The sequence below is a fragment of the Dreissena polymorpha genome, chromosome 5, assembly GCF_020536995.1.
Source record: "Dreissena polymorpha isolate Duluth1 chromosome 5, UMN_Dpol_1.0, whole genome shotgun sequence".
Classification (NCBI taxonomy): domain Eukaryota; kingdom Metazoa; phylum Mollusca; class Bivalvia; order Myida; family Dreissenidae; genus Dreissena; species Dreissena polymorpha.
Window position 1 is genome coordinate 114469928 of NC_068359.1, and position 26774 is coordinate 114496701.

The 26774-nt window shown below is 36.1% G+C and overlaps 1 protein-coding gene across 2 annotated transcripts in view; it reads left to right on the forward strand.

Annotated features, from left to right (window-relative positions):
- The window catches only part of LOC127832673 (cortactin-binding protein 2-like), a 105063-nt gene that overhangs the window by 54207 nt on the left and 24082 nt on the right, over nucleotides 1-26774 (forward strand). For both annotated transcript variants that reach the window (XM_052358281.1, XM_052358282.1), the window contains 8 exons: nucleotides 1648-2524; nucleotides 5843-5967; nucleotides 6311-6410; nucleotides 7724-7874; nucleotides 12869-13048; nucleotides 13478-13595; nucleotides 15067-15348; nucleotides 18803-18901. In XM_052358281.1, the coding sequence (XP_052214241.1) occupies nucleotides 1648-2524; nucleotides 5843-5967; nucleotides 6311-6410; nucleotides 7724-7874; nucleotides 12869-13048; nucleotides 13478-13595; nucleotides 15067-15348; nucleotides 18803-18901 (1932 nt within the window). The remainder of the gene's footprint in view (nucleotides 1-1647; nucleotides 2525-5842; nucleotides 5968-6310; nucleotides 6411-7723; nucleotides 7875-12868; nucleotides 13049-13477; nucleotides 13596-15066; nucleotides 15349-18802; nucleotides 18902-26774) is intronic.

The window sequence follows — 26774 nt, forward strand, 5'->3', positions numbered from 1 at the left end:
TGGAATCACCATGTCTGTCCATCTGTCTGAAGATACATATTTGTCGGGAGTAGTTCTCCTTTTTTGAGTTGTGTTGACATTGTTATAGTTGTTTAGACTTAATAAACAAAAAGATACATCTATTAAACAACAGCCTCAATTCGCATTATATTTCTTATGCAAGATTGTTTATTGGCTCCCTACTTAGTTTTTCAGATCATGAACCTGGGTTAAAACTGGCCACACCCAGGGGGTCCAATAGTCAATAGTTTATAATATAGGCTTATAGAGCAAAATGACTTGAAAATACCTTTTTGTCTTAACCAACAATGCCCAATGGTTAATATTTGGTATATAACATTGCATTTACAAACTTTGTGCAAAAAATGACATATTTTCATTGTTAGAACTGACTACATATTACTGCATGCAGCATCAGCGGGTATTCATCACTACTGTAACAAGCTCCTACTAAACATAAATCCCCCCCCCCACCCCCATGGAATGGAAGGGGCATTAAGCGTTGAGCTTGTCTGTCTGTCGAAATGAGCATCTGTACATTACATAGCTTGTGTTTTCAACTGCTCTTAAGTAATTTTATGGATTTTTATCAAACATTTACAGCAAGTTTTAGCAGAATTATGGCCCTTTGATATATTTTTTTATTATTATTAATTATCCCAAATTGTGTTTTTCAGTCCTCTAACTGCTTGGGTCATTGTGCTCAAACTGTCACTGCTGAATGAACTTAATGTGTATATGATAGTTTAGTCAGGAATTTTATTATGACCATATTGGTGGAATTATGGCCCTTGGTGGTTTTGTCCTATGTAGAATGTATAACAGATTTGTCCAAACATGTGATGTGGGGCAATCCGACATCAGACACATTATTCAAGTGCTTCCATGTCAAACTGTTAATATTCAGTGTAATGTATTAAATGTTGACAAATTGTTTATTTTTGTTTGATATTAAGGCAAAAGGCAATGCTTTTATGTGTAATACCATCAAAGAATGCAAACAATTTTAGTGTTAACAAAAAATCAGGTAGACCTTAAAATATGCAATGCAAGAGAAACAATCTACATGTATTTTACACATGCTATAGTGTTACTCTCCAGCAATGGTTGTGAGTGATTAAACTGTAATTTTGCATCGTAAGAGTTTAAGACACCAAACTTAGAAGGACCTTAAGGTCTTTCAGTCTTTCCATTTTGTTACACAATACGGTCTTTCAGTATTTTGAAAGTGTAACAAAATATATACAGCATGTAATGCATTATTCTGTGTACATAATATGTAATTATAATGTTGTCGCAATGTAGTCAGGTATCTCCATACTGTATGAAGCATTTTGGCAAAGATCATGTAAATGTATGGGAATGCTTACTCTTGTATGAATTACTAGTAATCACTTGTTCATTTCAAAATGATTGCGTACAGCATAGTCTTACAAGCATAATTAAAGAAAATTGTAAATTGGCCAGTTTGGTCCCTTAATCAAAATTAAATATTTTAAATGGATTGTGAGAATTGGGTTTGTAAATAATGATGAATTATTGTTTGTGTAATATAAATGTGATGTAAATGTATAGCATATTTATGTAAAAATACATGCAATAATAGTATATGTCATATAATTTCTAGAAGCATTCTTTATTTTGCAGTACCTTCCAATACGCCTGGAGTAGATTCTAGAGTAGCAGTAGAAGGCATGCTTTCGTCTTGTTCACCCTGCTCTGGATCAATTGAAATGTCTCCATCAAATGTGCCAATCTCTGTGACATCATTAGTTGTGACATCATCAAACACATCTGTAAATATGACATCATCAGTGACATCATTTGATGACCATTCCATGACCTGCAGTTCCAATGGAACTCCTCAGGGCTTATTAGATATTGGTAATAAGGCAGCCAATGAAATAATTTCACCGGGTCCTGTGGCAACTCCTTTGATATCACCAAGAAAATCAGCATGGATGGAAGCATCTAGAATGGAAGCTGAACAATCAGCACGCTCTACGCAAATAGTAACCTCCATGGCATCAGTGAGTACTGCTTCAACATCTCCTCCAATATTTGCAGTCATGACATCAGCAAAGATGTCAACAGTTGTATCACCTATAAATACTATGAACATGTCACCATTGACATCATCTTTGATGTCATCAGTAATATCTTCACCTGCCAGCGCTGTTTCATCACATGCAATTGGTGTAAATATGTCACCAATGACATCACCAATGATATCACAACAGAAGACTTTAGTAACATCCAATATAAGCATTAGGACAGCAACAACTAATTCTGAACCTCAGCAAAAATTGTCAACAATGATAGTTCTGCCGGAAACATTGCCTGTAGAGATTTATAGTAAAGATATAAACACCACTAGTGCCATCAATGTGGTTACTAGAGTATCTGCGCAAATGGCTGTTAGAAGTTCCTATGAAAACAGTCAGCTGTATGCCAACAGTGTTCACTCAAGAACCCCAGAACAAAGAATGCAGGAAAGATTTGTGCCAGCTTCTCCAATCCATAGGTATGACATGTATCATGTACGACAATTGTTCATTATTTGACACTCAGAAATAATTAAAAATGTTCATATCCGAAAATGTAGATACAATGAGATGGAGCTCCAGAAGATTTTGATAGAAATTATTATTTTACTCCCAGATTTACAAATGGAATTCTTAAAAACAATTATCATTGCATTTTATTACAATATTGAATTCTTGAAAATGATCATCAATTCATTTTTAGCTCTGCTGTTTTCGGAGAAAACCCGAGGTATTGTCAGCCAGCTCGTCATCCAGCGTCGTGCTAAAACCTTTACATTTTGTTAACCTTTTGAACATTGGCTTCCACCTACAACTTTTAAACTTCATATGTAGATGCACCTTGATGAGTTATACACGCCACACCCATTTTGGGGTCTCTAGGTCAAAGGTCAAGGTCACTGACCTCTAAAAAAAATTAATCTGACAAGCTTTCATTCATTCAAAACTGCACCCTCAGCCGAGCGTTGGCACCTGTTATGCAGTGTTCTTGTTTACCATTTAATTTTACATTTCAGTAACATTAACTTATTGCACATTTCAGGTTTCTTATAGTTAAGTAACTTTTAAGAATATCAAGCATCCATGAACAGGTGCTCTGTGTCATTTTGATCTGGAATTTGAAAAAGGCAGGGATAATTTTAGGTCTGCGTCCTGGACGCATAGAAATCGCAGGGGACACAAACATTTGCTATATATGCGTCCCGCGGACGCACAATCCTAAAGGTGTATAAATTATGATACTGCAAAATATTTCACGAATGGAAAAAAAAAAGAATTTAAGACCAAAAAACTTGCAACTCGACCATTTTACTATTTATAATCCGGGTCATTGGAAAGCTTAATTTTGTATTCAACAATAGGAAGGGTCATTATGATAAGGAGCATGTGTTGCATAGCACTATATTTTTCTATTAATTTTGTAATTTTCTAGCAACAAATTAACAGTCCTCGTGCATTTCATGTGAAACATTTTAAAAATAAGAAATCATGTAATTCTTCCTCAGGGAAAGCCTGGGCTTTTACTTTGAATGATGTATAAAAACTCATAGTGCTTTGTTTTGAAGTGGAAAATGTTTATGTTAATTACGCTGCATCTTAATGGCTACAGCCGTGGAGATATGTCAATATTGACGTAAAACTGCTCATCTATTATAATGGTCAAGTGAGGTTATTGTTTGTCACACTACACATGCGTGAAAGTGATGTACACTGGAGGCGCTAAAAATCTAGACCAAACTGGAAAACAACCAGAAGTCCCTGTTCACACCTACCGTTACCCGTTTAAAACCTCGACACCTCCCTTTACCAGCTATCCGTTTTGTTGTCAACAGCCCAACGAAAGCTTTGAATGTAGAAGTGCACAAACACAAACAAAGACAGTTTTGCATACATTATTCAAACATTTTTTTGTGTGTAAAAATCTGTTGCTACCCGTTCATATCATGCCGTTACCGACTTTTTTTTTGTTCCGACATCAGCGCCTTCAGTCTAAAAGATTATAGGGTCATAAAACTGTTGAGTTTCCTTTTAAAGTTTCCTGTTTAATTGCCTGTTTAATTCTTGAAAATAATCGAGTCATAAAACTGTTGAGTTGCCTTTTATTAAAGTTCCTGTTTACTGACTAAATAGCCATGTGATGTCATTAAAATGTTGAAATACCCTGATCCACTATGTTTTTCTTCTGCTCATAGATGGGACCCATACTTTTTCTCTGGGACCCATAGATTTAAAACCTATAAATCCCTGGGACTCGTACTTTTGATTTCTAAAATTATCACGGAAAAGGCATTTCAGTTCAGGAAAAACCGTCAAATGTTTTCAAATGTGTATAATATTACTTTTGAATTTCTCTCTCATTATATAATAAACAGAAATATACTAAGTACTGCAGTCATAACACAATTAAAACAGTTATAAGTGACAGTAACTGGAACACACAACTGTTAGCTGTTGTCGTTTAGACTATAATCCCTAGTAGAAAGTGCTAAAGTGATATCATGAATCAAAATGACTTATGCTATTTGATGGACTTAGTGCCCCGACATTTCAGTATATGAGTTCACCAACACCAAAAAATTGGTTTATTGTATATGAACTTTATATTACAGGTTAGCAAGATATATTATTTGGATTACTTATTTTCCTTTATTTAATGCTTATTCTTACACATTTTAATCTAAATTGTTATTTTTATGCCCCCCGGATCGAAAGATCAGGGGTATATTGTTTTTGGCCTGTCTGTCTGTCTGTTATTCATTCATTGTGTGTGTCCCAAAACTTAAACCTTGGTTAAAGTTTTGCAATAACTTTTGCATTATTGAAGATAGCAACTTGATATTTGGCATGCATGTGTATCTCATGGAGCTGCACATTTTGAGTGGTGAAAGGTCAAGGTCATCCTTCAAGGTGAAAGGTCAAATATATGGCTTCAAAGCGGCGCAACAGGGGGCATTGTGTTTCTGACAAACACATCTCTTGTTTCAAATAAATTTGTACAGAAGCATTAAAGCATGTTATCTGGAGCTCTGCAAAAAGATTTAAAAATGTTAACTTGCATTTCTATTGTCTAAATGAACTATTATTAATTCGCTCTCATATGTAGTGAAATGTAGGGTTTGACATTAGCCGTTTGCTCAAAGTGTCTTCTGTTAGTTAAAACCTATTTATTTTAGCTTGATTGCATAAAAAGCCTTAAGCTTATTTGAAATGCTCTTGTGTCCGTTACCTTGGACTAGAACCAGTACTTGGTGTCTATGTGGGAAATCTAAAGAACACTTCCACAGTGGGGATCGAACCCATTACCTACCGATTGCTAGACGGACACCATATCCACTGCACCACTTCTGTTAGATTCGTATGGCATAAAAGAATTGTGTTCTTTTTTGTCAAGTTCGAATCAGAATAATATCAACATGTAAAGTAAGAACTGTAAAATAATAGTTTAATATATAAATGTTAGGCAAATACAACTGTTCCACTGTAGACCCTCCATGTACAACTAGTGCATGAAACTCGTAATATCACCAATTTGTTGCACAGTTGACAAAGTGCTATTTGATTTTTTACCACAACTCACTTTGATCTCCTACAAACACAGTGTACAATAAACAAATGTTTTTACATGACATCTCTGACGAATAATTCAGTCCAGTGTTTCTGAATGGCTTTACGAAATGTCAATAAAAACCTGTCAATCAGGAAACTTACATGTGATTTGATTGTTAAATGTCAAAATAATGTATCTGATAGAAATGGTGAAAACTTGCACCAGTTTCACATTCATGCCATTTGTTCAGGTATGCAGCAACGGGGGTTGTGGATGCACTACGAAAGTTGATATTTGACCTAGAAGCTGATGTTAATCTTCCCATGAAAGACGGTACCACGCCAGCTCACTGTGCTGCAGAAAATGGTCAAGAAGGTATGTCATCTCATGGCCTCCTTAATCAAATTATAAGCATAATTGTTCCTGAAAGTTGAAATTGTATTTGTGAAAATCTTTTTAAATTGTTTAAATGTTTTACTTTGAACTTGATGAAAGGTTGCCAGTAAACGAGTGTTAAAAAGCCAGGCAGGGGTAAAGAGAATTTATGCATTTGATTAACAAAAAGAAAGAAAACGAATATTTGCCTCCCCTCCTGGAATTTTTTTTACCCCTAACTTAAAATAAAAAACTTAAACAATGCAATATTGAACTTTAGTTTTTTATGAAATAAATATTCAAATGCTATACAAACATCACAGTTGACATTGACATATTTCAGACTGCTTACAGCTACTTTTGGACAAGGGTTGCCATGTGAACAGCTTGAGGGATGACCAACAGACTCCTGTGCACTGTTCAGCATCCTTTGGTCACATTGGGTATGCTTTATATGTAACTTGCGCTTTATTTACACTTTTCAATTTTAAGGTTTTGCATGTATTTTTTTTTACATTTCTACGTCTAGATTTAAAGGGGGATACACAATTTGAGAAATATTTTTAAAGTTCTGTGTATTTATATGGATATCAAGGAACAGTCCCAAATAAAGATACCTAAGTGATGCTTTTGTTTTGAATGTACATGTATATTGGCATGAATGACATTTTGACATTTATTGTATTTATTAGCTCACCTGTCACGAAGTGACACAGTGAGCTTATGTGATCGTGTGATGTCTGTCGTGCTTGCGTGCGTCCATCCGTCTGGACATTATCTAGGTCAAGTTCGAATATGGGTCATGAGGATCAAAAACTAGGTCACGGGGTCACTTAGTGCATTTCAAGCATTAAGCATGGTGTCAGCTCTGTAATAGAAGTAGTTTTCATCTGATTATCACCATCCGATCTTCACCAAATTTGGTCAGAAGTTGTGTCTAGACAATATCTAGGTCAAGTTCAAATATGGGTCATGCCGGGTCAAAAACTAGATCACGAGGTCACTTAGAGCATTTCAAGCATTTAGCATGGTGTCCGCTCTCTAATTGAAGTAGTTTTCATCTGATCTTCACCAAATTTGGTCAGAAGTTGTGTCTAGATGATATGTACATGTAGGTCAAGTTCAGATATAGGTCATGGTAAAGTTATCAAGTTGTCCAAAACCTTCAAACGGGCGTATTTTGTGACAGTTTGGCACTCTTGTTTTTTTTACTTTTATACCTATGTTGCCAGCTGGTATCATGCTACTAAACATTGATTAAATGTATGTTTATGTAATTAAAATATAGCAATTTTAGGTGTTTAATTACTGGTGAAAAGATCTTCTAAAATCCCCTTTTCGCCCAAAGCAACGCGAAATTCCCCCCTTTAAGGGCCCCGGCCCCAATCCCCCAAAGTGTAGAGAGGGCCCTGATATCTTGGGCTGCACAGAACAGGTCAGTCGCTTTGTATCTCAAGTGAGTGACTTTGGGACTCTTGTTTAAATTAATTAAAAATATACTGAAATTACCCGGTCAAGGTATTTTGCGTGAAAATTCTTAGTGGTAGGGCCCTTGCCTCTTTTCCCAGCAGGAGTGAGAGTATGCATACTTGTCTGTAACAGGCAAAGGGAGGTGTGTATGATAACTGAGTACCGGTAAATCAAATTGATTGGCTAAGCTTGCCGAGGAAAAGTGTGAGTAGATTTATTCCCTTGCATCAGAGAAATAAAAAATCTAAAACAAACACAAAACTAATGTTTCTTTTGGTATTTCCAGTTGCCTGAGGCTGCTATTAGATAAGAGAGGTAACTCCAATCTTGCTGACCAATATGGATGGTCTCCCTTACACTGGGCAGCTAATAATGGCCACCTGGGGGCATGCAGGCTTCTACTCTCATATGGAGCAAGGAGACTTGTGTATTCTAATGTAGGTAGTTTATTTCTATGCTCCCTCTTCTTCGAAGAAGAGGGGGTATATTGTTTTTGGCCTATTTGTCATTCTGTCCCAAAACTTTAACCTTGGTTAAAGTTTGATAAGTTTTGCAATATTGAAGATAGCAACTTCATATATGGCATGCATGTGAATCTCATGGAGCTGCACGTTTTGTGTGATGAAAAGTCAGGGTCAAGGTCATCCTTTAAGGTCAAAGGTCAAATATCATGGTATTTTTCTTTCCTAAAACTTTACCCTTCGTTTAAGTTTGGTCATAACTTTTTGAATATTGAAGATATCTGGCATGCATGTGTATCTCATGAAGCTGCACATTTTGAGTGGTGAAAGGTCAAGGTCATCCTTCAAGGTCAAAAGTAAAAAAAATACAATCCAAGGGAAGTAAAAAGCTTTAAAAGGGAGATAATTTCTAAACCTGCCAAATGATATATTGAAATTTTATTTCAAAGCGGCGCAATAGGGGGCATTGTGTCTCGACAAACACAGTCATCACTTGTTAGTTTATGTTATTGTTAACCAGGTTTTCCGAAGGAAAAAACTGGTTATTAGATTGGCGAATGCGGGCGGGCGGAACAAGCTTGTCCGGGCCATAACTATGTCGTTCATTGTCATATTTTAAAATCATTTGGCACATTTGTTCACCATCATTGGACGGTGTGTCGCGCGAAATAATTATGTCGATATCTCCAAGGTCAAGGTCACACTTTGAATTCAAAGGTCAAAATTGGCAATAAATGAGCTTGTCTGGGCCATAACTATGTCATTCATTGTGAGATTTTACAATTATTTGGCACATTTGTTAACCATCATGGGACGGTGTGTCGCACGAAAGAATCACGTCAATATCTCCAATGTCAAGGTCACCACAACTTAAAATAGATTTATTTTGAAACAAACTTACAAAGGGGGTTAATTTTGTTTGTTCATTTCAAAAGTTCAGTTTGAGTTGTCTCCCTTAATCAGATTTTTTTTCACAATGAAAACCTGGTTTTGTGACAATTTTGTCCCTTGTTTTTAAATTATTTAGTGTAGTAAATTCACAATGATGTGACTCTTATAATAGAATGTATGTTGTTTGCTAATTGCTAATATAGCTCTTTATAAAAATAACAAATGCATATAATTTCTAGTTTACTTTTTAGCTAAATTAAGAATATATTTTATTTAAGGCTTTGCCAAAGAATTTATAAGTATCAATTTTAAAGAATATGTCATTTTATTCCATGTAATGTTATACGTTATTTTTAGCTCACCTCTCATGAAGTGACATGGTGAGCTTATGTGACCGTGTGATGTCCGGCGTCCGTATGTTCGTGCGTGCGTGTGTGTGTGTGTGTGTGTGCGTCTGTCAACAAACTTGCTTGTGTAGACAGTAGTGTTCACAGTTTTCATCCAATCTTTATGAAATTTGGTCAGAATGTTTATCGGGATGAAATCTGGGTTGGGATTGTATTTGGGTCATCTGGGGTCAAAAACTAGGTCACTAGGTCAAATCATAGAAAAACCTTGTTTAGACAAAAGAGGTCACAGTTTTCATCTTATGTTAATGAAATATGGTCAGAATGTTTGTCTTGTTAAAATCTGGGTTGGGATTGTATTTGGGTCATCTGGGGTCAAGAACTAGATCACTAGGTCAACTAATAGAAAAACCTTGTGTAGACAATAGAGGTCACATTTTTATCGTTGCTTAATTATTGTTATTGGTATTGATTTTTTTCCTGACATGCCGTCCCAGATATTAACCGCTTTCAGCTGTAGACTGTGCTTCAATACATCGCCGTGTTAATGACCTGAAAAATTGCTACGCAGTAGGCATAAACACCGGTCATCGAGACAAATTACTGATGTGAATACAAATCGTACATCGTAGCGGCTTAAATAAACAATTATATCTGATTTAAGATTTAAGATTGCTGCCGATTTAAATCAATTTGAGTACTTGTTGCGTATTTTTAATGCCGAATGGGAATCTGTGTTTAGACTTAAGTTGAGAAAAATGGCAACAAGATACTTGCCTGTTGGATATAAGGTAAAAGATCTTGAAGGTGCATAAATAAGTGGCGCTGGGAATGGTTACACGAGAAAGACTACGCCGTAGTCTACGGGTGGGGAGTGAACTGGTTGAGAAAAGTGGAAGCTTGTGGAAAAGCGGTTTGAGATGTTTGTAAGAAAACCCTGAATTATCAGTCTTGTGGGAAGAAGGCATTTCGTCTCCACACAGAGCAAGAGGACCCTAATCACATAAAGAATATAAGAACCATCAAGACCAACCATGTAGGATTTTTTTAAACTAACACCCCGAATTTGGTCGTATTTTCTGTTGCTAAAGTTTACTGTTCAGGTTGTTTTGCATCAAAAATCGGCAAGATAGATCTTACAAATTTGCCAATTTTTTTTTATTAATAACGTATGATTCATTAATTGTGAGCTTTTAAAACATTTTGGCCTTTGAATAAAGCATAAAACAGGAAAAGAATTTTAACAGTAATTGAAAATACGATCAAATACGCCATTTTTGCTGACTGGGACAGGTCTTTTTTAACCAGGTTTTCCGAAGGAAAAAACTGGTTATTAGATTGGCGAATGCGGGCGGGCTGGCTGGCTGGCGGGCTGGCTGGCTGGCTGGCGGGCTGGCGGAATAAGCTTGTCCGGGCCATAAATATGTCGTTCATTGTCAGATTTTAAAATCATTTGGCACATTTGTTCACCATCATTGGACGGTGTGTCGCGCGAAATAATTACGTCGATATCTCCAAGGTCAAGGTCACACTTTGAGTTCAAAGGTCAAAAATGGCCATAAATGAGCTTGTCCGAGCCATAACTATGTCGTTCATCGTCAGATTTTAAAATCATTTGGCACATTTGTTCACCATCATTGGACGGTGTGTCGCGCGAAATAATTACGTCGATATCTCCAAGGTCAAGGTCACACTTTGAGTTCAAAGGTCAAAAATGGCCATAAATGAGCTTGTCCTGGCCATAACTATGTCATTCATTGTGAGATTTTAAAATCATTTGGCACATTTGTTCACCATCATGGGACGGTGTGTCCCACGAAAGAATCACGTCAATATCTCCAATGTCAAGGTCGCCACGACTAAAAATAGATTTAAAAAAAAAAAAAAACTTACAAAGGGGGTTAATTTTTTTTGGTCATTTCAAAAGTTCAGTTTGAGTTTTCTCCCTTTATCAGATTTTTTTTTCACAATGAAAACCTGGTTTTGTGACAATTTTGTCCCTTGTTTGTTAAATAAAATGTTTTATTGTCCCCAACATATGAGCCCACCAGCAAGAAATGTTTTTTTTACTTTTTGTAAAACAAATATGGGCAACCTACCGTAACCCAAATTTGACGACACCTAAATTCCACGATGTTCTATTTTTATCGATTAAATGGATGATTATTGTCTTGGAATCATTTCAAAGTAATATAGCTGAGTTTAAAATTATTATTTTGTGCTATTAAACATTTCATTATTTCTTTATTTGCTAAATATTGCTTCATGTAACCGTTACATCGTCGAATTTGGGTCACACCAGGATACAACTATTTAGCATTCAAACAAAACGATTGGGATAAAAACTAGGGGAACCCATGATGAAATTTTCAATTTTAACTGTTGAGCAGAAGCCACCATACCCAATTTTCTTAGGTGTATGTGGAGGCTTCTGGCAGCATGATTCTGTGAATATAAATGGTGACAAACATTTGATTCTGCATTTATTACACATGTATTATTGACTTTTTAAAGTATGTGTGAAAAATATAATAATTTGTAACGACTGTTACAGGTTTTACTGGGTTCTTCAAAAGCAACACCTGCAGTCGAGTCCATGCCAGGGTGCATGTGAATGAATTGCCTTTTGACTAACTTTTGTGTGTTCCTTATCAAATACATGAAGGTTTTTAAATATATGTGTATGTTGTTTTTTTAAAGAAAAAATAATCACCAGAACAGGTACAGGCACCCATTAAATGCGTCGAATCCAGGAGCTTCCGGGGGCCTCTGGTCCCCTTGTCCCCTGGACCCACCGAGGGCCCTGCGGCCCCCTGGCACCCAGCTTTAAGTTCAGGATTTTCAAAATATCCAACTTTGACCCATGCAAATGCTTTGCTAAAACTTTGGCTACAGTTTCTAAAATTTGGCTACACAAAATTCCATTTGGCTAAAATGTTGGCTACATAAATTTTTGGGCCATGGGAGCCTTGTTTGTATTGTATTTGGGTCATCTGGGGTCAGCAACTAGGCACTAGGTCAAATCATAGAAAAACCTTGTGTAGTCTATAGAAGTCACAGTTTTCATCAGACCTTAATGAAATATAGTCAGAATGTTTGTCTTGTTAAAATCTGGGTTGGGATTTAATTTGGGTCATCTAGGGTCAAAAACTAGGTCAGATTAAAAAAACAACTTTTGTAGACAGTAGAGGTCACAGTTTTTATTAAATCTTTATGAAATTTGGCCAGAATATTAATCTTTAGTAAATTTGGGTTGGGATTGTATTAGGGTCATCTGGGGTCAAAAACTAGGTCACTAGGTCAAATCATAGAAAAACTTTGTGAAGACAATAGAGGTCATAGTTTTCATATGATCTTAATGAAATATGGTCCGAATGTTTATCTTGATAATATCTGATTTTGAATCGTATATAGGTCATCTGGGGTCAAAAATTAGGTCACCGCGCCAATTCTAGTAAAACCTTGTGTAGATGAAAGAGGTCACAGTTTTCATCATGTCTTAATGAAATTTTGTCAGAATGTATTAATTAATGAAATTTGGCTTGGGATTGTATATGGGTCTAATAAAAAGTTCATGAAGCAAGGTTAGTCAGGTGAGCGATTCAGGGTCATCATGGCCCTCTTGTTTGGGGGTAATATTTAGTCCCTCTGTCGGCAAGACCATTTTATATGTCAGTTATGTCTTTTAAACTTAATGGCTCGAAATTACACTTAACCTTACCTTATTTTAAGAACATGTGGACACCTTTGCACCTGGCAGTACAATCTGATTGGTCAGAAATTCTTGAACTCCTGTTAACATTCGAATCCACCCAATCAGAGAAGGCATCTCATGTCCAGTCGGCCATCGCTCAGACTGTAGATAAAGATGGCCAGACATTATCTCATATAGCTGCTTGTAAGCAGTCCCAGGTAAGTAATTTGTTTGTTTTTGTTTTTTAATTTATGTCAGTATAAACAATCAAAATTCTGTTGTCATTGGTAAAAGGTATATTAAAGCAGTTGGATATATGTTTTCAGACACAAAATCAGGATTGTGTCAGTGTGACAAATAATAATAAAAAGTTGAAAAATAAATAACATTTAACAGCAGTATTTATAGTTATACGAATATTAAATTAAGGACATGCTTATAAGGATTTTTTGTGTAGTAATTTTATTTCTGGAGTTGTCTATGTATTACTTCAGGATGAATAGAAAATAAAGCTCGAATGTTAATACATGTTTGATGACCATATCACATATATTGATATTTTCTTCTTCTTAATGTTTATTTTTCAACAGTATAATTATTCTGACAAACAGAATGTAAAAATTCTGTTAAATTCTTTCTGCTTTTAGAAATGCCTGTCTGTGATACTAGCCTACTGTGATATTGACTACGATGTGTGCGACAGATGGGGACGAACTGTCCTCGATATATCCTCGCCTAACTGCATGCATGTTCTCGACTATTATGGTAGGATTATGATCTTTTCCTATGATGGCAAAAATTGGTTGTTTTATCTTAGATAAAGATTTCTGTCAGTCATGGATAATTACTGAGCTAAAAAGTGTAATAAATTATGATAATGAAGTATTTAGGCTTTCCTTATTATTGCTTTGAACATGTTGGTTCATAAGTCCATAAAACATTTGTTTCAATGTGAAATTTAGGAAAAAGTTTGAACTACAACCATGCAGGTTTGTATGATAGGTACTCAGGAAAAAAATTGAGATAAAATGTCAATGTCACAGGGGATTTCCACACTAAATTTATTTCCATACCATAAATTGAGAATGCTTTGACTTACAACTATGCAAATTGGTACATTTGGTTACTAAGGAGTAAAGAAAATGATTTTTTATTTTTAGGTCATCAGGTCAAAGTTCAAGGTCACAAGGGCTTGGAACAGGAAATTAGTTTCAGTACTACATTTTGAGAGTTCTTTGATCTATGACCTTGGTGATTTATTTAGTGGTTACATGGAAGAAAAATATTTTGATTTGGAGGTCACCAGGTCAAAGATCATGGTCACTTAAGCTTGTATCAAGAGACCGATTTCTGCATGATATCTAGAGAACGCTTTCAACTGCAATCATCTTAATTAGTATGCTGTTAATTTAGATTGATTGAAAGATGCGAATTGGTTTTGAGGTCAACAAGACAAAGGTGAAGGTCACAGGGGTTTGTTGAAGGAAATTTATAACAGAACAAATTGGTAAAGTGGTAACTCAGTTGGAAAAGAAAACAACTGTTAAGTTTGAGGTCATTTAGTTCTCGGGGTCTTACATCAAAGCATTGGTATCTGCACAATATTTACACAATGATATCACCTATGATTTTCTTAACTGATATGTTTATTTCTTGGGAGAAAAGAAAGATGCTTGTTTTTACACCTTATTTATGATATATTATTTAGTTTCTTAGTCTGTTTTATGTTAGTTTAGTAAAATCAACAGTTTTTTGTTGTTGAAAATATGTAAAACAGTAAGAAATATATTGAGTACAAATATATGGTGAATTGTATGGTGCAATAGCATCTTTATTATTAAGATTGAGTGTTATAAAATGGCGAATACAATAAGTCGAATTATATTTTAAGACAGAAAAACTAGGAGAAATCAAGTGTTTATATAAACGACGCAGTTTAAAAAAAAATACAGTTCAAAGTGTTATATTTTTGAATTTACTGTAGTTTTGCTTTATGTGCGGCTTGATAAAACCATTCAGAAATTTCTTAATTTGTAACAATTGCTAATTTTGATTACGGCAATTTAAGCCTAAGGCCTCAAGACCTTTTGTATTAAAGCTAACTCTCACACCCTGAATCTCTCTATCATTTATATTTCAGCTAACTCTCGCACCCTGAATCTCGCTTTCATTAATAGTTCAGCTAACTCTTGCACCTGAATCTCTATCTTTTTTTTTTTTTTTTTTTTTTTTTCAGCTAACTCTCGCACCCTGAATCTCACTGTTGAAGTGCAATGCTCTGGCCCTGCCTACTCCCATGCAGACCCTTACCTGATTGGTCGACTTCTTGTCCATCCCAAGATGCACTGGGGCCAGCTGGACACAACGGTGTCACGATGTTTTGGGGAATACCTTGGACAACTGGACAAGGGTCTGAGCACCAAGAAGACCATCAGACTGGACCCGGAAGGGTCTGGCAGCGAGGGATCTCAGTTCACCCTTGGCCTGACTGCTGACAGCATTGATGGCTACAGTATAGGTAATTTAGCTCACAACAGAATCGCTCAACTTTTTTTTTTTATGAAGCAAGGATTTGTTTGTTAACTTTGATAGGTAGGGTACCTTGTAACAGAATGCCTTTAAAAAAAAAATGAAGAATGTACTTATTTGTTATTTTTTATGCCTATTTCATTTATTGTTTGCGGCGTTAATTTATGGCAATGCGTGCGCATGGTCCAGAAAAAAACCTTTGTCACATTGAATTGATAAACAAAAAGATCTATGATATGTTAATTGATAATCGGTTATAGGAAATTATAAAAAATCTATCTGTGAGTACATAGATTAGAAATTAAGTTTCTGAATTGTTTTTATAGAAACATTAACAATTATTAGTTTGGCCAATCATTATAGTGACTCTTAAACATGGTGTCTGAAGACTTTTGATAAATATGGGATACAGTTAATAAAAATTGCAATAATTAAGGTTGAACAGAGATTTGAAGTTTAGTCCAAACCAAAATTTTAAAAATAAATCTGCAAGAGTTGGATGAACTTTTATGATATTAATTATATAGTTTTTGTTCAGAAATACAAACAAAAGGGGAACTTCAAAATAAAGATCTTTAGCTCACCTGATTTCTGGATGAGCTTTTGTGATTGGTCTTTGTCTGTTGTTCGTCCGTCCGTCATCCACATTTAGTTTGTATACACTCTAGAGGCCATATTTCTTGTCCGATCTTCATGAAACTTGGTCAGGAGATTTGTCCCAATGATACCTTGATCAAGTTCGAAACTGGGTCAAAAACTAGGTCACTAGGTCAAAAAAAAGAATAACCTTGTAAACACTGAAGAAGTCGCATTTCATGCCCAATCTTCATGTAACTTTGTCAAAATGTTTGTCTTCAAAAATGGTTCTGGTCTGTTGAAAAACATGGCCGCCTGTGGGCGGGGCAGTTTTCCTTATATGGCTATAGAAAAATCTTGTTAACACTCTTGAGTCCACATTTCTTGTCCGATCTTCAGGAAACTTAGACAGAAGATTTGTCCCAATGATACCTTGATCGAGTTCAAAACTGGGTCATGCTAGGTCAAAAACTAGGTCACTAGGTCAAAAAAAGAAAAACCTTATAAACTCTGTAGAAGTCTTATTTCCTGCCCAATATTCATGTAAGTTTGTCAAAATGTTTGTCTTAATGATATGTTGGTTGAGTTCAAAAATGGTTCTGGTCCGTTGGTTGAGTTCAAAAATGGTTCCGGTCCGTTGAAAAATATGGGCGGGGCAGTTTTCCTAATATGGCTATAGAGAAACCTTGTAAACACTCAAGAGGCAACATTTCTTGTCCGATCTTCATGAAACTTGGTCAGAAGATTTGTCAGAATGAAACCTTGATCGAGTTCGAAACTGGGTCATGCTGGGTCAAAAACTAGGTCACTAGGTCAAAAAAAAGATAAACCTTGTAAACACTGTAGAAGTCACATTTTATGCCCAATCTTCTTGTTACTTTGTCAAAATGTTTTTCTTAATGATCTGTTGGTTGAGTTCAAAAGTGGTTCCGGTCCGTTGAAAAACATGGCCGCCAATGGTCGGTGCAGTTTTCCTAATTTGGCTGTAGAGAAACCTTGTAAACACTCTAGAGCCACATTTCTTGTCCGATCTTCATAAAACTTTTTCAGAAGATTTGTCCCAATGATACCTCGATCAAGTTCGAAACTGGGTCATGCTGGGTCAAAAACTAGGTCACTAGGTAAAAAAAACAAAAAAACTTGTAAACACTGTAGCAGTCACATTTCATGCCCAATCTTCATGTAACTTTGTCAAAATGTTTGTCCTAATGATATGTTGGTTGAGGTCAAAATTGGTTCCAGTCTGTTGAAATACATGGTTGCCAGTGGTCAGAGCAGTATTCCTTATTTGGCTATAGAGAAACCTTGTGAACACTCTAGAGGCCTCATTTCTCAGTCTTGGCATTAATTTTTTTAAGCCCGGTCGGGCTACCAGCTTTGAAATTTCACTAGCCCGAATCAATTTTAACTAGCCCGAATTAATAGTTACAATTCTGTTACACTTATAACTATGTTTGTATTGAAGAAACATAGAACAATAAAGATTAAACAAATACACACTTGATTCTGTTTTTTATTCACAGTTAATGTCTGACAAAAAAATTAACACAATGTCTACAGACATCTCCATTCAATCATGGTCTGAGTCTCCGACATCCAGGTCTGACATATTATGTATGCTCCTTAAGGCGGCCTGAAAAACAAAACAATGTTATAACATGATATAAATTTTCCTAACACATGTCTGAATAAAGTAAATAAAATGTCAATCTAGCAATAATACCTGGACATAAGAAGAAGCACAAGAAGGCAACTTTTCTTCCTAAACTTCTGAGTAGCCTAAACCTAAAATGACATTTGTAGCAGTTGTTCTATTGCCTAAGCCACATATGGTTTATAGCCGATTTTCCGATTTTACCAGCATCTAAAATGCAGTATAATACACATTTGAATTTACTTTCAGGATTGGTTCCTTGACAGATAAACTTTATCTGTACAAAAAAAAAACTATACTTGCAAGTTAGTGCATGATATTGAATTGCATTTTTTTTAACATGGTGTATGACATGCACATACCAGCAAGTCAGTAATGCAGGCGCATAATCAATTTCTCAATACTTGGAGACATCAAAATGAAGCCAAGACCGATTATTTTTTCATGACGTTTGGAATTTTCTTTTTATTGTTTATATTTTGTGTTGCTTCCTTCATTCTCATTTTGCGGTTAAATTTGTGCGAGGCGCGCTAAAAAAAACACAGAGAATACATTAAAATAAATGAATCACCACAAGTTCTACACCCAGTAATAATAATTGTTAAAGTGTCTGGCGAGATCGACTTACAACACTGTTCGATAAGCGTCTAATCAATAAGTGCACAAGGGAAACAACCAATGCAGTTTTGAATAAGCGTCTTCTATATGAAGCTATTTCGGACTTGTTACTAAGTTCGGACATGAAAAAAGCACTCGACTCATGGGCTACAGGCTTGGAATTTTCACTCGACCGACGCAAAAATCACTCGACACGGTCGACGGTTGAGCCGGTTACGGCCAAGACTGATTTCTAGGTCCAAATCTTACAAAAACCTTGTAAACACATGTAGAATTAGCATTACTTGCAAATATTTGCATTGTAAAAACCCATGCAAATGGACAGTACTCAATCAGAATTAATCATATGCTCACACTGCAAAAGTAAACAGAAGAGAAGCAATCTAATATGCTCTAGAGTACTGAATTTTCAACTAACGGTAAGCAATGAACAAGGCCCTGTAAAAAAAGGTGAGCGAACTAGGGCCATCTTGGCCCTCTTGTTTAAAGAAAGAGCAAAAATAACAATGCTTACAGAGCTTTAAAAATACCCATGAAGTAAGCCACACAATAATTGATCAAGTAAATTGTTAACAATCTGTGTCTATGCTATCAGGGAATGTGTTCTGGAGGAGATCTGAGCCCTACCCGGCAGTGAAGCTTCAAGACATTCTGTTTGACCAACAAGAAGTCACCGTGGCTGTGATACTCAAAGGTAATAGTGAGTTTAATCCTTTCCCACTTAGATACATGTTGTGACACATTTGTAGTCCTTTAGAAAGTTACATTTAATTAAAGGCCTTTCATACTAGATCCAATTTTTATGTCCCCCTTCGAAGAAGAGGGGATATATTGCTTTGCACATGTCAGTCGGTCTGTCGGTCCATCCACCAGGTGGTTTCCGGATGATAACTCAAGAATGCATACGCCTAGGATCATGAAACTTCATAGGTAAATTGATCATGACTCGCAGATGATCCCTATTGATTTTGAGGTCACTAGGTCAAAGGTCAAGGTCATGGTGACCCTAAATAGTAAAATGGTTTCCGGATGATAACTGTTACATTATTGTTAACATTATTATATTATGTTGGTTATCAGGTTTATCGAGTGAAAAAATGTTATTTAGATAAAAATAAAGCTTATTTAGACTTATGAAGGTACTAATTGTTATTTTATTTATGTTTTATTATTTATTAACATAGTCCTAAAAGTAATAAAAATGTAGTCAATGCCATTATTCATTAATGTAGTAAGGTTCCTTAAATGATTGTTCTTATAAAATGAAGTCGGAATAACCAGCGCCACGGTTTTCACACCGCGATAAAGTGGCGACCTTTTTTTTAGGCAAGTGAAACCCCTGAATATAGTATCCATACAAGGAAAATATTATTTTAATTACATTATTTAAGGAAATTTGCATAATATTTAAGTGTAAACATAATTTTACTATACTTATGCTTTGATTTATGAATGACACAATTTGTACAAGTACGCGACTCGTTTTTTACAATTTTCAGAAGTTCGGGACTCATTTTTTTCACAATTTTCAGAAGTTCGCGACTCATTTTTCACAAAGTGAGGGGGCCAGGGCCGCTTCACAAAATCAGGGAAAAAACCTGAGGTGTGGCCCATTATTAAGTTTAGCCTATATTCAAGGGTAGCCTATATTCAAGTATGACTTATATTTAAGTGTGGCCAAAATTCAAGTAGTGGCCTTTATTTTATTATTGCCTTTATTAAAGTGATTCCTATATTCATTCTGAAATTTGTTTATGACATATTTCACTACGCAAAAATGACAACATTACAGTAAGTTTGTGGGATATATTTTAATATGTTTTTGAGCTGATCCCAGTACCAAAACTAAACTCTTCACCATATAAGTGATGTTATGTTTACCTCAGTAACGATCAGTGTTAGGTAAATGGTGGTGAGCTATGTCATTATTAGATTGTTGTGTTTCTGGCTTAAAATTTATCATGGAAAAATGAGTTTTTGTAATTTATGATTACTAGAAAATGAAACTTAGTCTTAATAAAAGAAAAAGAAGAAACTGAGCAAAAAATAAAGAATTACCAGTGCAGGTGATAATCACTTGTGCTAATAATATCACTGAAAATAACCTCGATCAGCGTAAAAATACACTTTGAAAATCTTGTGTCATATATGTTGTTGATCAGATTGTATTTCTTTGTTACATATAGGTTTCACTTTTGACTTATATCTTTGTTACATATAGGTTTCTCTTGTGACTTATTTCTTTCTTAAATCAAAGTTTCACTTGTGACTCTTTTTTTTTGGTACTTTTAGGTTTCACTTGTGACCTATTTCTTTGTTACATATAAGTTTCAATTGTGACTTATTTCTTTGTAACATATAGGTTTCACTTGTGAATTATTTCTTTGTAACATCAAGGTTTCTCTTGTTACTTATTTCTTTGTTACATATAAGTTTCACTTGTGACATTTCTTTGTAACATATAGGTTTCTTTTTTGTCTTATTTCTTTGTTACATATCGGTTTCACTTGTGACTTATTTCTTTGTTACATCTAGGTTGCACTTATGACTTATTTCTTTGTAACATATAGGTTTCACTTGTGATGATCTTCTTTGTTACACATAGGTTTCTTTTTTTACTTATTTTTTGTTACATATAGGTTTCACTTGTGACTTATTTCTTTGTTACATATAGATTTCAGTTGTGACTTATTTCTTTGTATCATATATGTTTCACTTGTGACCTATTTCTTTGTAACATATAAATTCCACTTGTGACTAATTTCTTTGTTACATCAAGGATTTGGAGGCTCCCGTACCAGTTTTGAGATCGGCGTAAATCTGAGGAGTTTTTTTTCAGGGGGTTGAGGGGGTTTGGGTGCAAAAAAAGTCTCTGTACGAAGTTTTTGGTGACGAACCGCGAAATCCAGGTACTTGCGATTAATCCGTACCGTGTCGAATTCAGCAGAAACGTTAAAGTCCGGCTGCCAATTGTTTGCATGCGTTTCTATTCGTATGATACCGTCTGTCTTAAAGCAATCAATTGATTGGCTGGTTATTTCGGGAGCTTCTTTTGTTTAAAAGTATTCTGCTAAATCAAGTGCAAAAAAGAACAAAGAAAATTGTGTGTTTATGTGGTAAAATAGTACAAATGATCACGAACGATTTGCCTAATGCACGAATTTACCTCGGGGTTTGTTGTTTGTGGAAGTCAAAACTAACTACGCATGGTGCGCATGGATTTCCAAACCTTTTTTTAGAAACGCCGTTAATGGCTTGGGATTCCAAACATCGGCTTTCAAATGCAATTGTGTTTATCTTTTTCTTTACTTTTCAGTTACATAACGTTGGTGTTTTCAGTCACACAAAAAAATACTAAAATTATATAGATCTAGCTTCCGTATATATATATATATATATATATATATATATATATATATATATATATATATATATATAATATATGTATATATATTTCATATTTTGCTACATACTTTTTCAACAATCTTTTGCTTTACGTCAATTCACATTTTTGTTACGGTTCAGGTGTTGTTTAGGGAAGAGGACAATTACAACGAGCAAGGCATGGTATAGGGGAGATAACCCTGAGTTATGGTTAGGTTAGGGTTATGGTAAGGGGTCCGGTTAGGGTTAAGGTATGGGTTTAGGCTAACCCTAACCCAAACCCGACCCCTTACCCTAACCCTTACCCTAACCCTCTAACCCCCATGCGCATTACAATACCATGCCTTGCTCGTTGTCGTTGTCCGCTTCCCTGTTGTTTACAGTACTGTTAGCAGACGAGAAATGTCTAGTTTATTTAGCTAAGGCTTTACAAGTAACTGTAAGTCAAACATTGGCACAAATCTACATTTATACTTAAATTAGACTAAAATTGCTGTAATCAATTTGGTAAATTAGCAAAAATAAAAAAAGGTTTTGTGGAGTATCATTTTGATCTTTATAAAAAAAATGAGGTTTACAGTTAATGTGATATTTCATGTGGCTTTAAGTTAAGGGCAAGTAGATTTTCTAAATACTTGCCCGGTAGGGCAAGTTGGTTTTTAGGTTAATGTTGAGCCCTGTAAGTGACAACATAGAAAAAAAGGCTTCTAATGATTTAATGTGTCCAAAGAAAGGTCAAGTTTTAGTCTGTCAGTCAATACATTTACCTTAACAATACAACACAATTTGACATAGCAAGGATGCACTTTTTAAGTCCTCTAAAGGCTCAAAATTATTTTGCTTCGGGGGGCTTTGCCCCCCTGAACCCCCTTCAAGGGTACATTTACCTTAACAATACAATACAATTTGACATAGCAAGGATGCACTTTTTAAGTCCTCTAAAGGCTCAAAATTATTTTGCTTCGGGGGGCTTTGCCCCCCTGAACCCCCTACAAGGGGTTCCACCCCTGGACCCCGGCTGATTTTCTGGATTGGAACTTCAGGTCCATTACAAACTCTGATATATGTTTCACGTGTGACTAATTTCTTTGTTACATATAGGTTTCACTTGTGACTTATTTCTTTGCTACATATAGGTTTCACTTTTGACTTATTTCTTTGTTACATATAGGTTTAACTTGTGATTTATTTCTTTGTTACATATAGGTTTCACCGGTGACTTATTTCTTTTTTACATATAGGTTTCATATGTGACTTATTTCTTTGTTGCTTATAGGTTTCACTTGTGACATATTTCTTTGTTACATGTAGGTTCCTTTCAGGACTATTTCTTTGTTAAATATAGGTTTCATTTTGTGACTTATTTTTTTGTTACATAAAGGTTTCACATATGACTTATTTCTTTGTTGCATATAGGTTTCACGTGTGACTAATTTCTTTGTTACATATAGGTTTCACTTGTGACTTATTTCTTTGCTACATATAGGTTTCACTTGTGACTTATTTATTTGTTACACATAGGTTTAACTTGTGACTTATATCTTTGTTACATATAGGTTTCACCTGTGACTGATTTCTTTGTTATCCCCCGCCATAGGCGGAGGGATATTGTTTTGGCGTTGTCCATCCGTCTTTCCGTTCGTCCGGAGCCATATCTTGGAAGTGTTTTGGCAGATTTCATTGAAACTTGGTATGAGTATATATATGGATAAGAGGATGATGCACGCCAAATGGCATTGTACACCATCTGTTAATAATGGAGTTATGGCCCTTTGTATTTTGAAAAATTGCTCTTTTGAGTGTCAAATATAACACTTTTGTGTCCAGAAGCATATTGGCGGGGGATATCAATTCAACCAATTTGCTTGTTGATTAAAGATTTATCTGTCATTAAACTGGTCTACAAATGCTAGAGATTTACAGTAGCCAATTGGGCGTGCACTTGGACATCGTCTCTAGGCCATCAGCTTTACATGAACATCCTCCAATGGTCATCAAATATAAAGAGTTGACAAAAACCTTTGACCATCGGAACATCGTCTAAATGACTTACACCTTATTCACATCTTTTGATAACCTTAATATTTGAAGCACATTTCTTAAAAATCCATTTAATGTCATAAATACTGACCTGCTATCTCATGCTTCTCCTTTCCAAGGGGAATTAACTCATCCGGAATTTTAACTGGGAATCTGCCACCTCAATATCTTAATACAGGCCAGGTTAAACATAGTGCAATGCTACCTAGCCAAAAATTGGTAACCAACCCTCAATATTCTTTCCGGATCGACCAGGTGTATACGTGTCTTTTACGGCTCTGAATTGAAAATTGTTTTTCGATTTATTTCACTTGGTTGATTGGGGATTTGAATAGATAAATTGTATTATTTATCTTTTTATTTCTCATTCTGATTAATTTATGTGGATTTAATGGATTTTGTTTCATTTGTAAAGGTAAGCCATGCTTGTTTTTATCGAACAATGGTTTATTTCTACCATGCTGGGTGTTTTCAGGCGCGAATGACCACATGCAAAACGTGCTCTTCTAATACTTTGCTAGAACGTGCAAAGCATGTTCTTCTAATGTGTAACAAGATCGTGCAAAGCGTGTTCTTCTATTGACAGATTGTTTATCATTTGCCATTGAGTGCAATAATGATTTTAACGTTCCGTATGACAATCTAATTGATCGTCATTTTATTTTTCATCTGTTTTGAATTAAACTTTTGTTTAATTTATGATCTACGGCAGTATAATTATAATTTTCATTATGGTCAAATAATGATTTTATGTGCCGTATGATAATCTGGTCTGTGACCAGTTTATGGTTGAATATGTTTTGCTCTTGTTTTTCATATATTCGACTACATGATGGTGGCAGAAACAAGAGTGGATAAATACCGGACGGTCACCGGTCATGTCACCAGTCTGGTCATGTCACCGGTCCGGTCTTTGATCACCGGTCCCGTCATGTCACCAGTCCTGTCACCGGTCTGGTCATTAATCACGGGTCAGGTCACCGGTCCACAGTCATCAGTTAGGCCTGCCACCAATAACACCAGTCACCGGTCAAGAAGAAGAACTCGGTAATCATCATTGGATTATTCTTCTTCGTCCTATTTGTCGTCGAATGCATCGTCTTCGTCAAGGAGTAGACATCGAACACGCTCTTCTTCGTCGAGCAGTTCTCATCGTACCGGCTCTCGTAAGCGATCACGTTGTCACTCACGGAGACGGTATTCTAGAAGATCTCGATCTCATCTCAGCTGATCCACATCTCGACAGCGCAGCCGATCCAGATCTCGACATCGCAGGAAACGAGGACGTAGTCAACCTTCACATAGACATCATCGGACTTCATTGAGCACAACAGGATAGTTATCGAACATACCTCTCCTTCATTGAGCAGTTCTCGGCGTTGATACGCTCGTAAGCGATCACGTCAACGCTCACGGAGACAATATTGTAGGAGACAATATTTCCAGTGTAGCCGAAAAATATTTCGGCATCACAGTTATATGGGATGTCGCCACTTCTAATGTAGGCGTTTATGAACCTACTGGTCATATCGACGTTCTCCATTTTATTCCTTTAGGAATATCATGTCTCCATTCCACGTGTGATGGTTTTTCTTATGGCATCCACACATGTTGCAGTCACCGAGCCGTATTTGTATACGAACACTAGTTCGTTTAACTTTCAGGCTTCGGGATAAGGTGTTCATTTCTCCACTACGACTACAAGGACCATTTATGCCTATTAATACTGATAATCTACCATTGTTTTCCGGTTAACATTATCAGATGACTTCGTGGATGGTCATTCTTCTTCACCAGATATTTCCATTCTGACGCAGTTGTATTATACCGGTCCGGTCCGATCACGCGACATCGGTCACCATCCATTGGTCATTTCACCGATCACTGGTCACCGGTCAGAATAAGTAGTCTTTCATCATCATTGGACTATTCTTCCTCCTCTTCTTCGTCATCGAATGAATCTTCGTCGTCTGCTTTAGTGATGTCTCATCGCCATCAGATTGGATTTTTGGCACGATCTTCTTTTCTGAGCAGTGCTTGACATTGATATCAGACCATATGGATTCCACCATTTTTCGGTCTTTAATTGGTAACGTCACTGGTCATATTATGACTGGTCCATTCACCTGGCTACAGTTACAGGTCATTGACCGGTCCGGTTCGGTCACCAGTTACCAATCACCGGTATTCCACTGTGTTTTCATCGGTCAATTTTTAGTATCACAGGTATCGTCTACATTACCTAGTTGTATACCCCTTGCTATGATTGTATTGAATACTATATTTTATGGATTCAACAATTTTGCATGACATTTTGTGTTTTTCAATACTGATTTTCTACTGGCGACCGTTGGTTACCAAATCATCTCCGCTGACTTGGTCTATGGTTGATTTTCCTGACCAGCTATCCATTCTGGTGCTGGTTATGACCTACTAATACTAGAATATTATGAAATACCTATATCTGTTATTTCTACTTCTATCTCAACCGGCCATATGCAGACTACTGGTCTTGCAGATAGATCGGCTGAAGCGGGCTCCGAGTCTAGCATTGAGGTCGAACATTACTATTTGACCTCCATTAATTTATGTTCCAGACCCAAAGGATGAATTGTTTTAACCGCCTTTACCTGTCGGCTACAGACTTTGCAGTCAGTGTCACGGAACAGTTGGGACGCATAAGTGACGCTAGCAGGATTAGCAATACTACATTTTGTATCGACCTCTGCTTTTCTATTGCTCCTAGGACAGTGCATATTTTCAAGCTACTGGAATCAACAAGAGTTCTGATACATAGGATTGCCTATCAGATTGACCGCATGGCGGCTACAGTCTTGTAGATGGCTTGGGAGCTATTGAACTCAGATAATAGATGCTAGGATTTGGAGGGACTTCATATTAAAGTTCTTCTCTTATTACACTTCTGGCCATAACAGGCCGTCTTCCTTTAACTGGTCGTATTCCTTTCGGAAAAATCCGGTTAGGAGTCTTGAAGTAAATGGATTAATCAAGTCAGAATTGAAGACTTCCAAGCATTCTACCGGCAAGGGTGGACCCCCTTAAGGTTACTCCTAGGGTTTTCACCTTTTTCTGCCATCACACCTCCGATTCCGGAGGTTACACTGTCAATCATATTTCCGTAC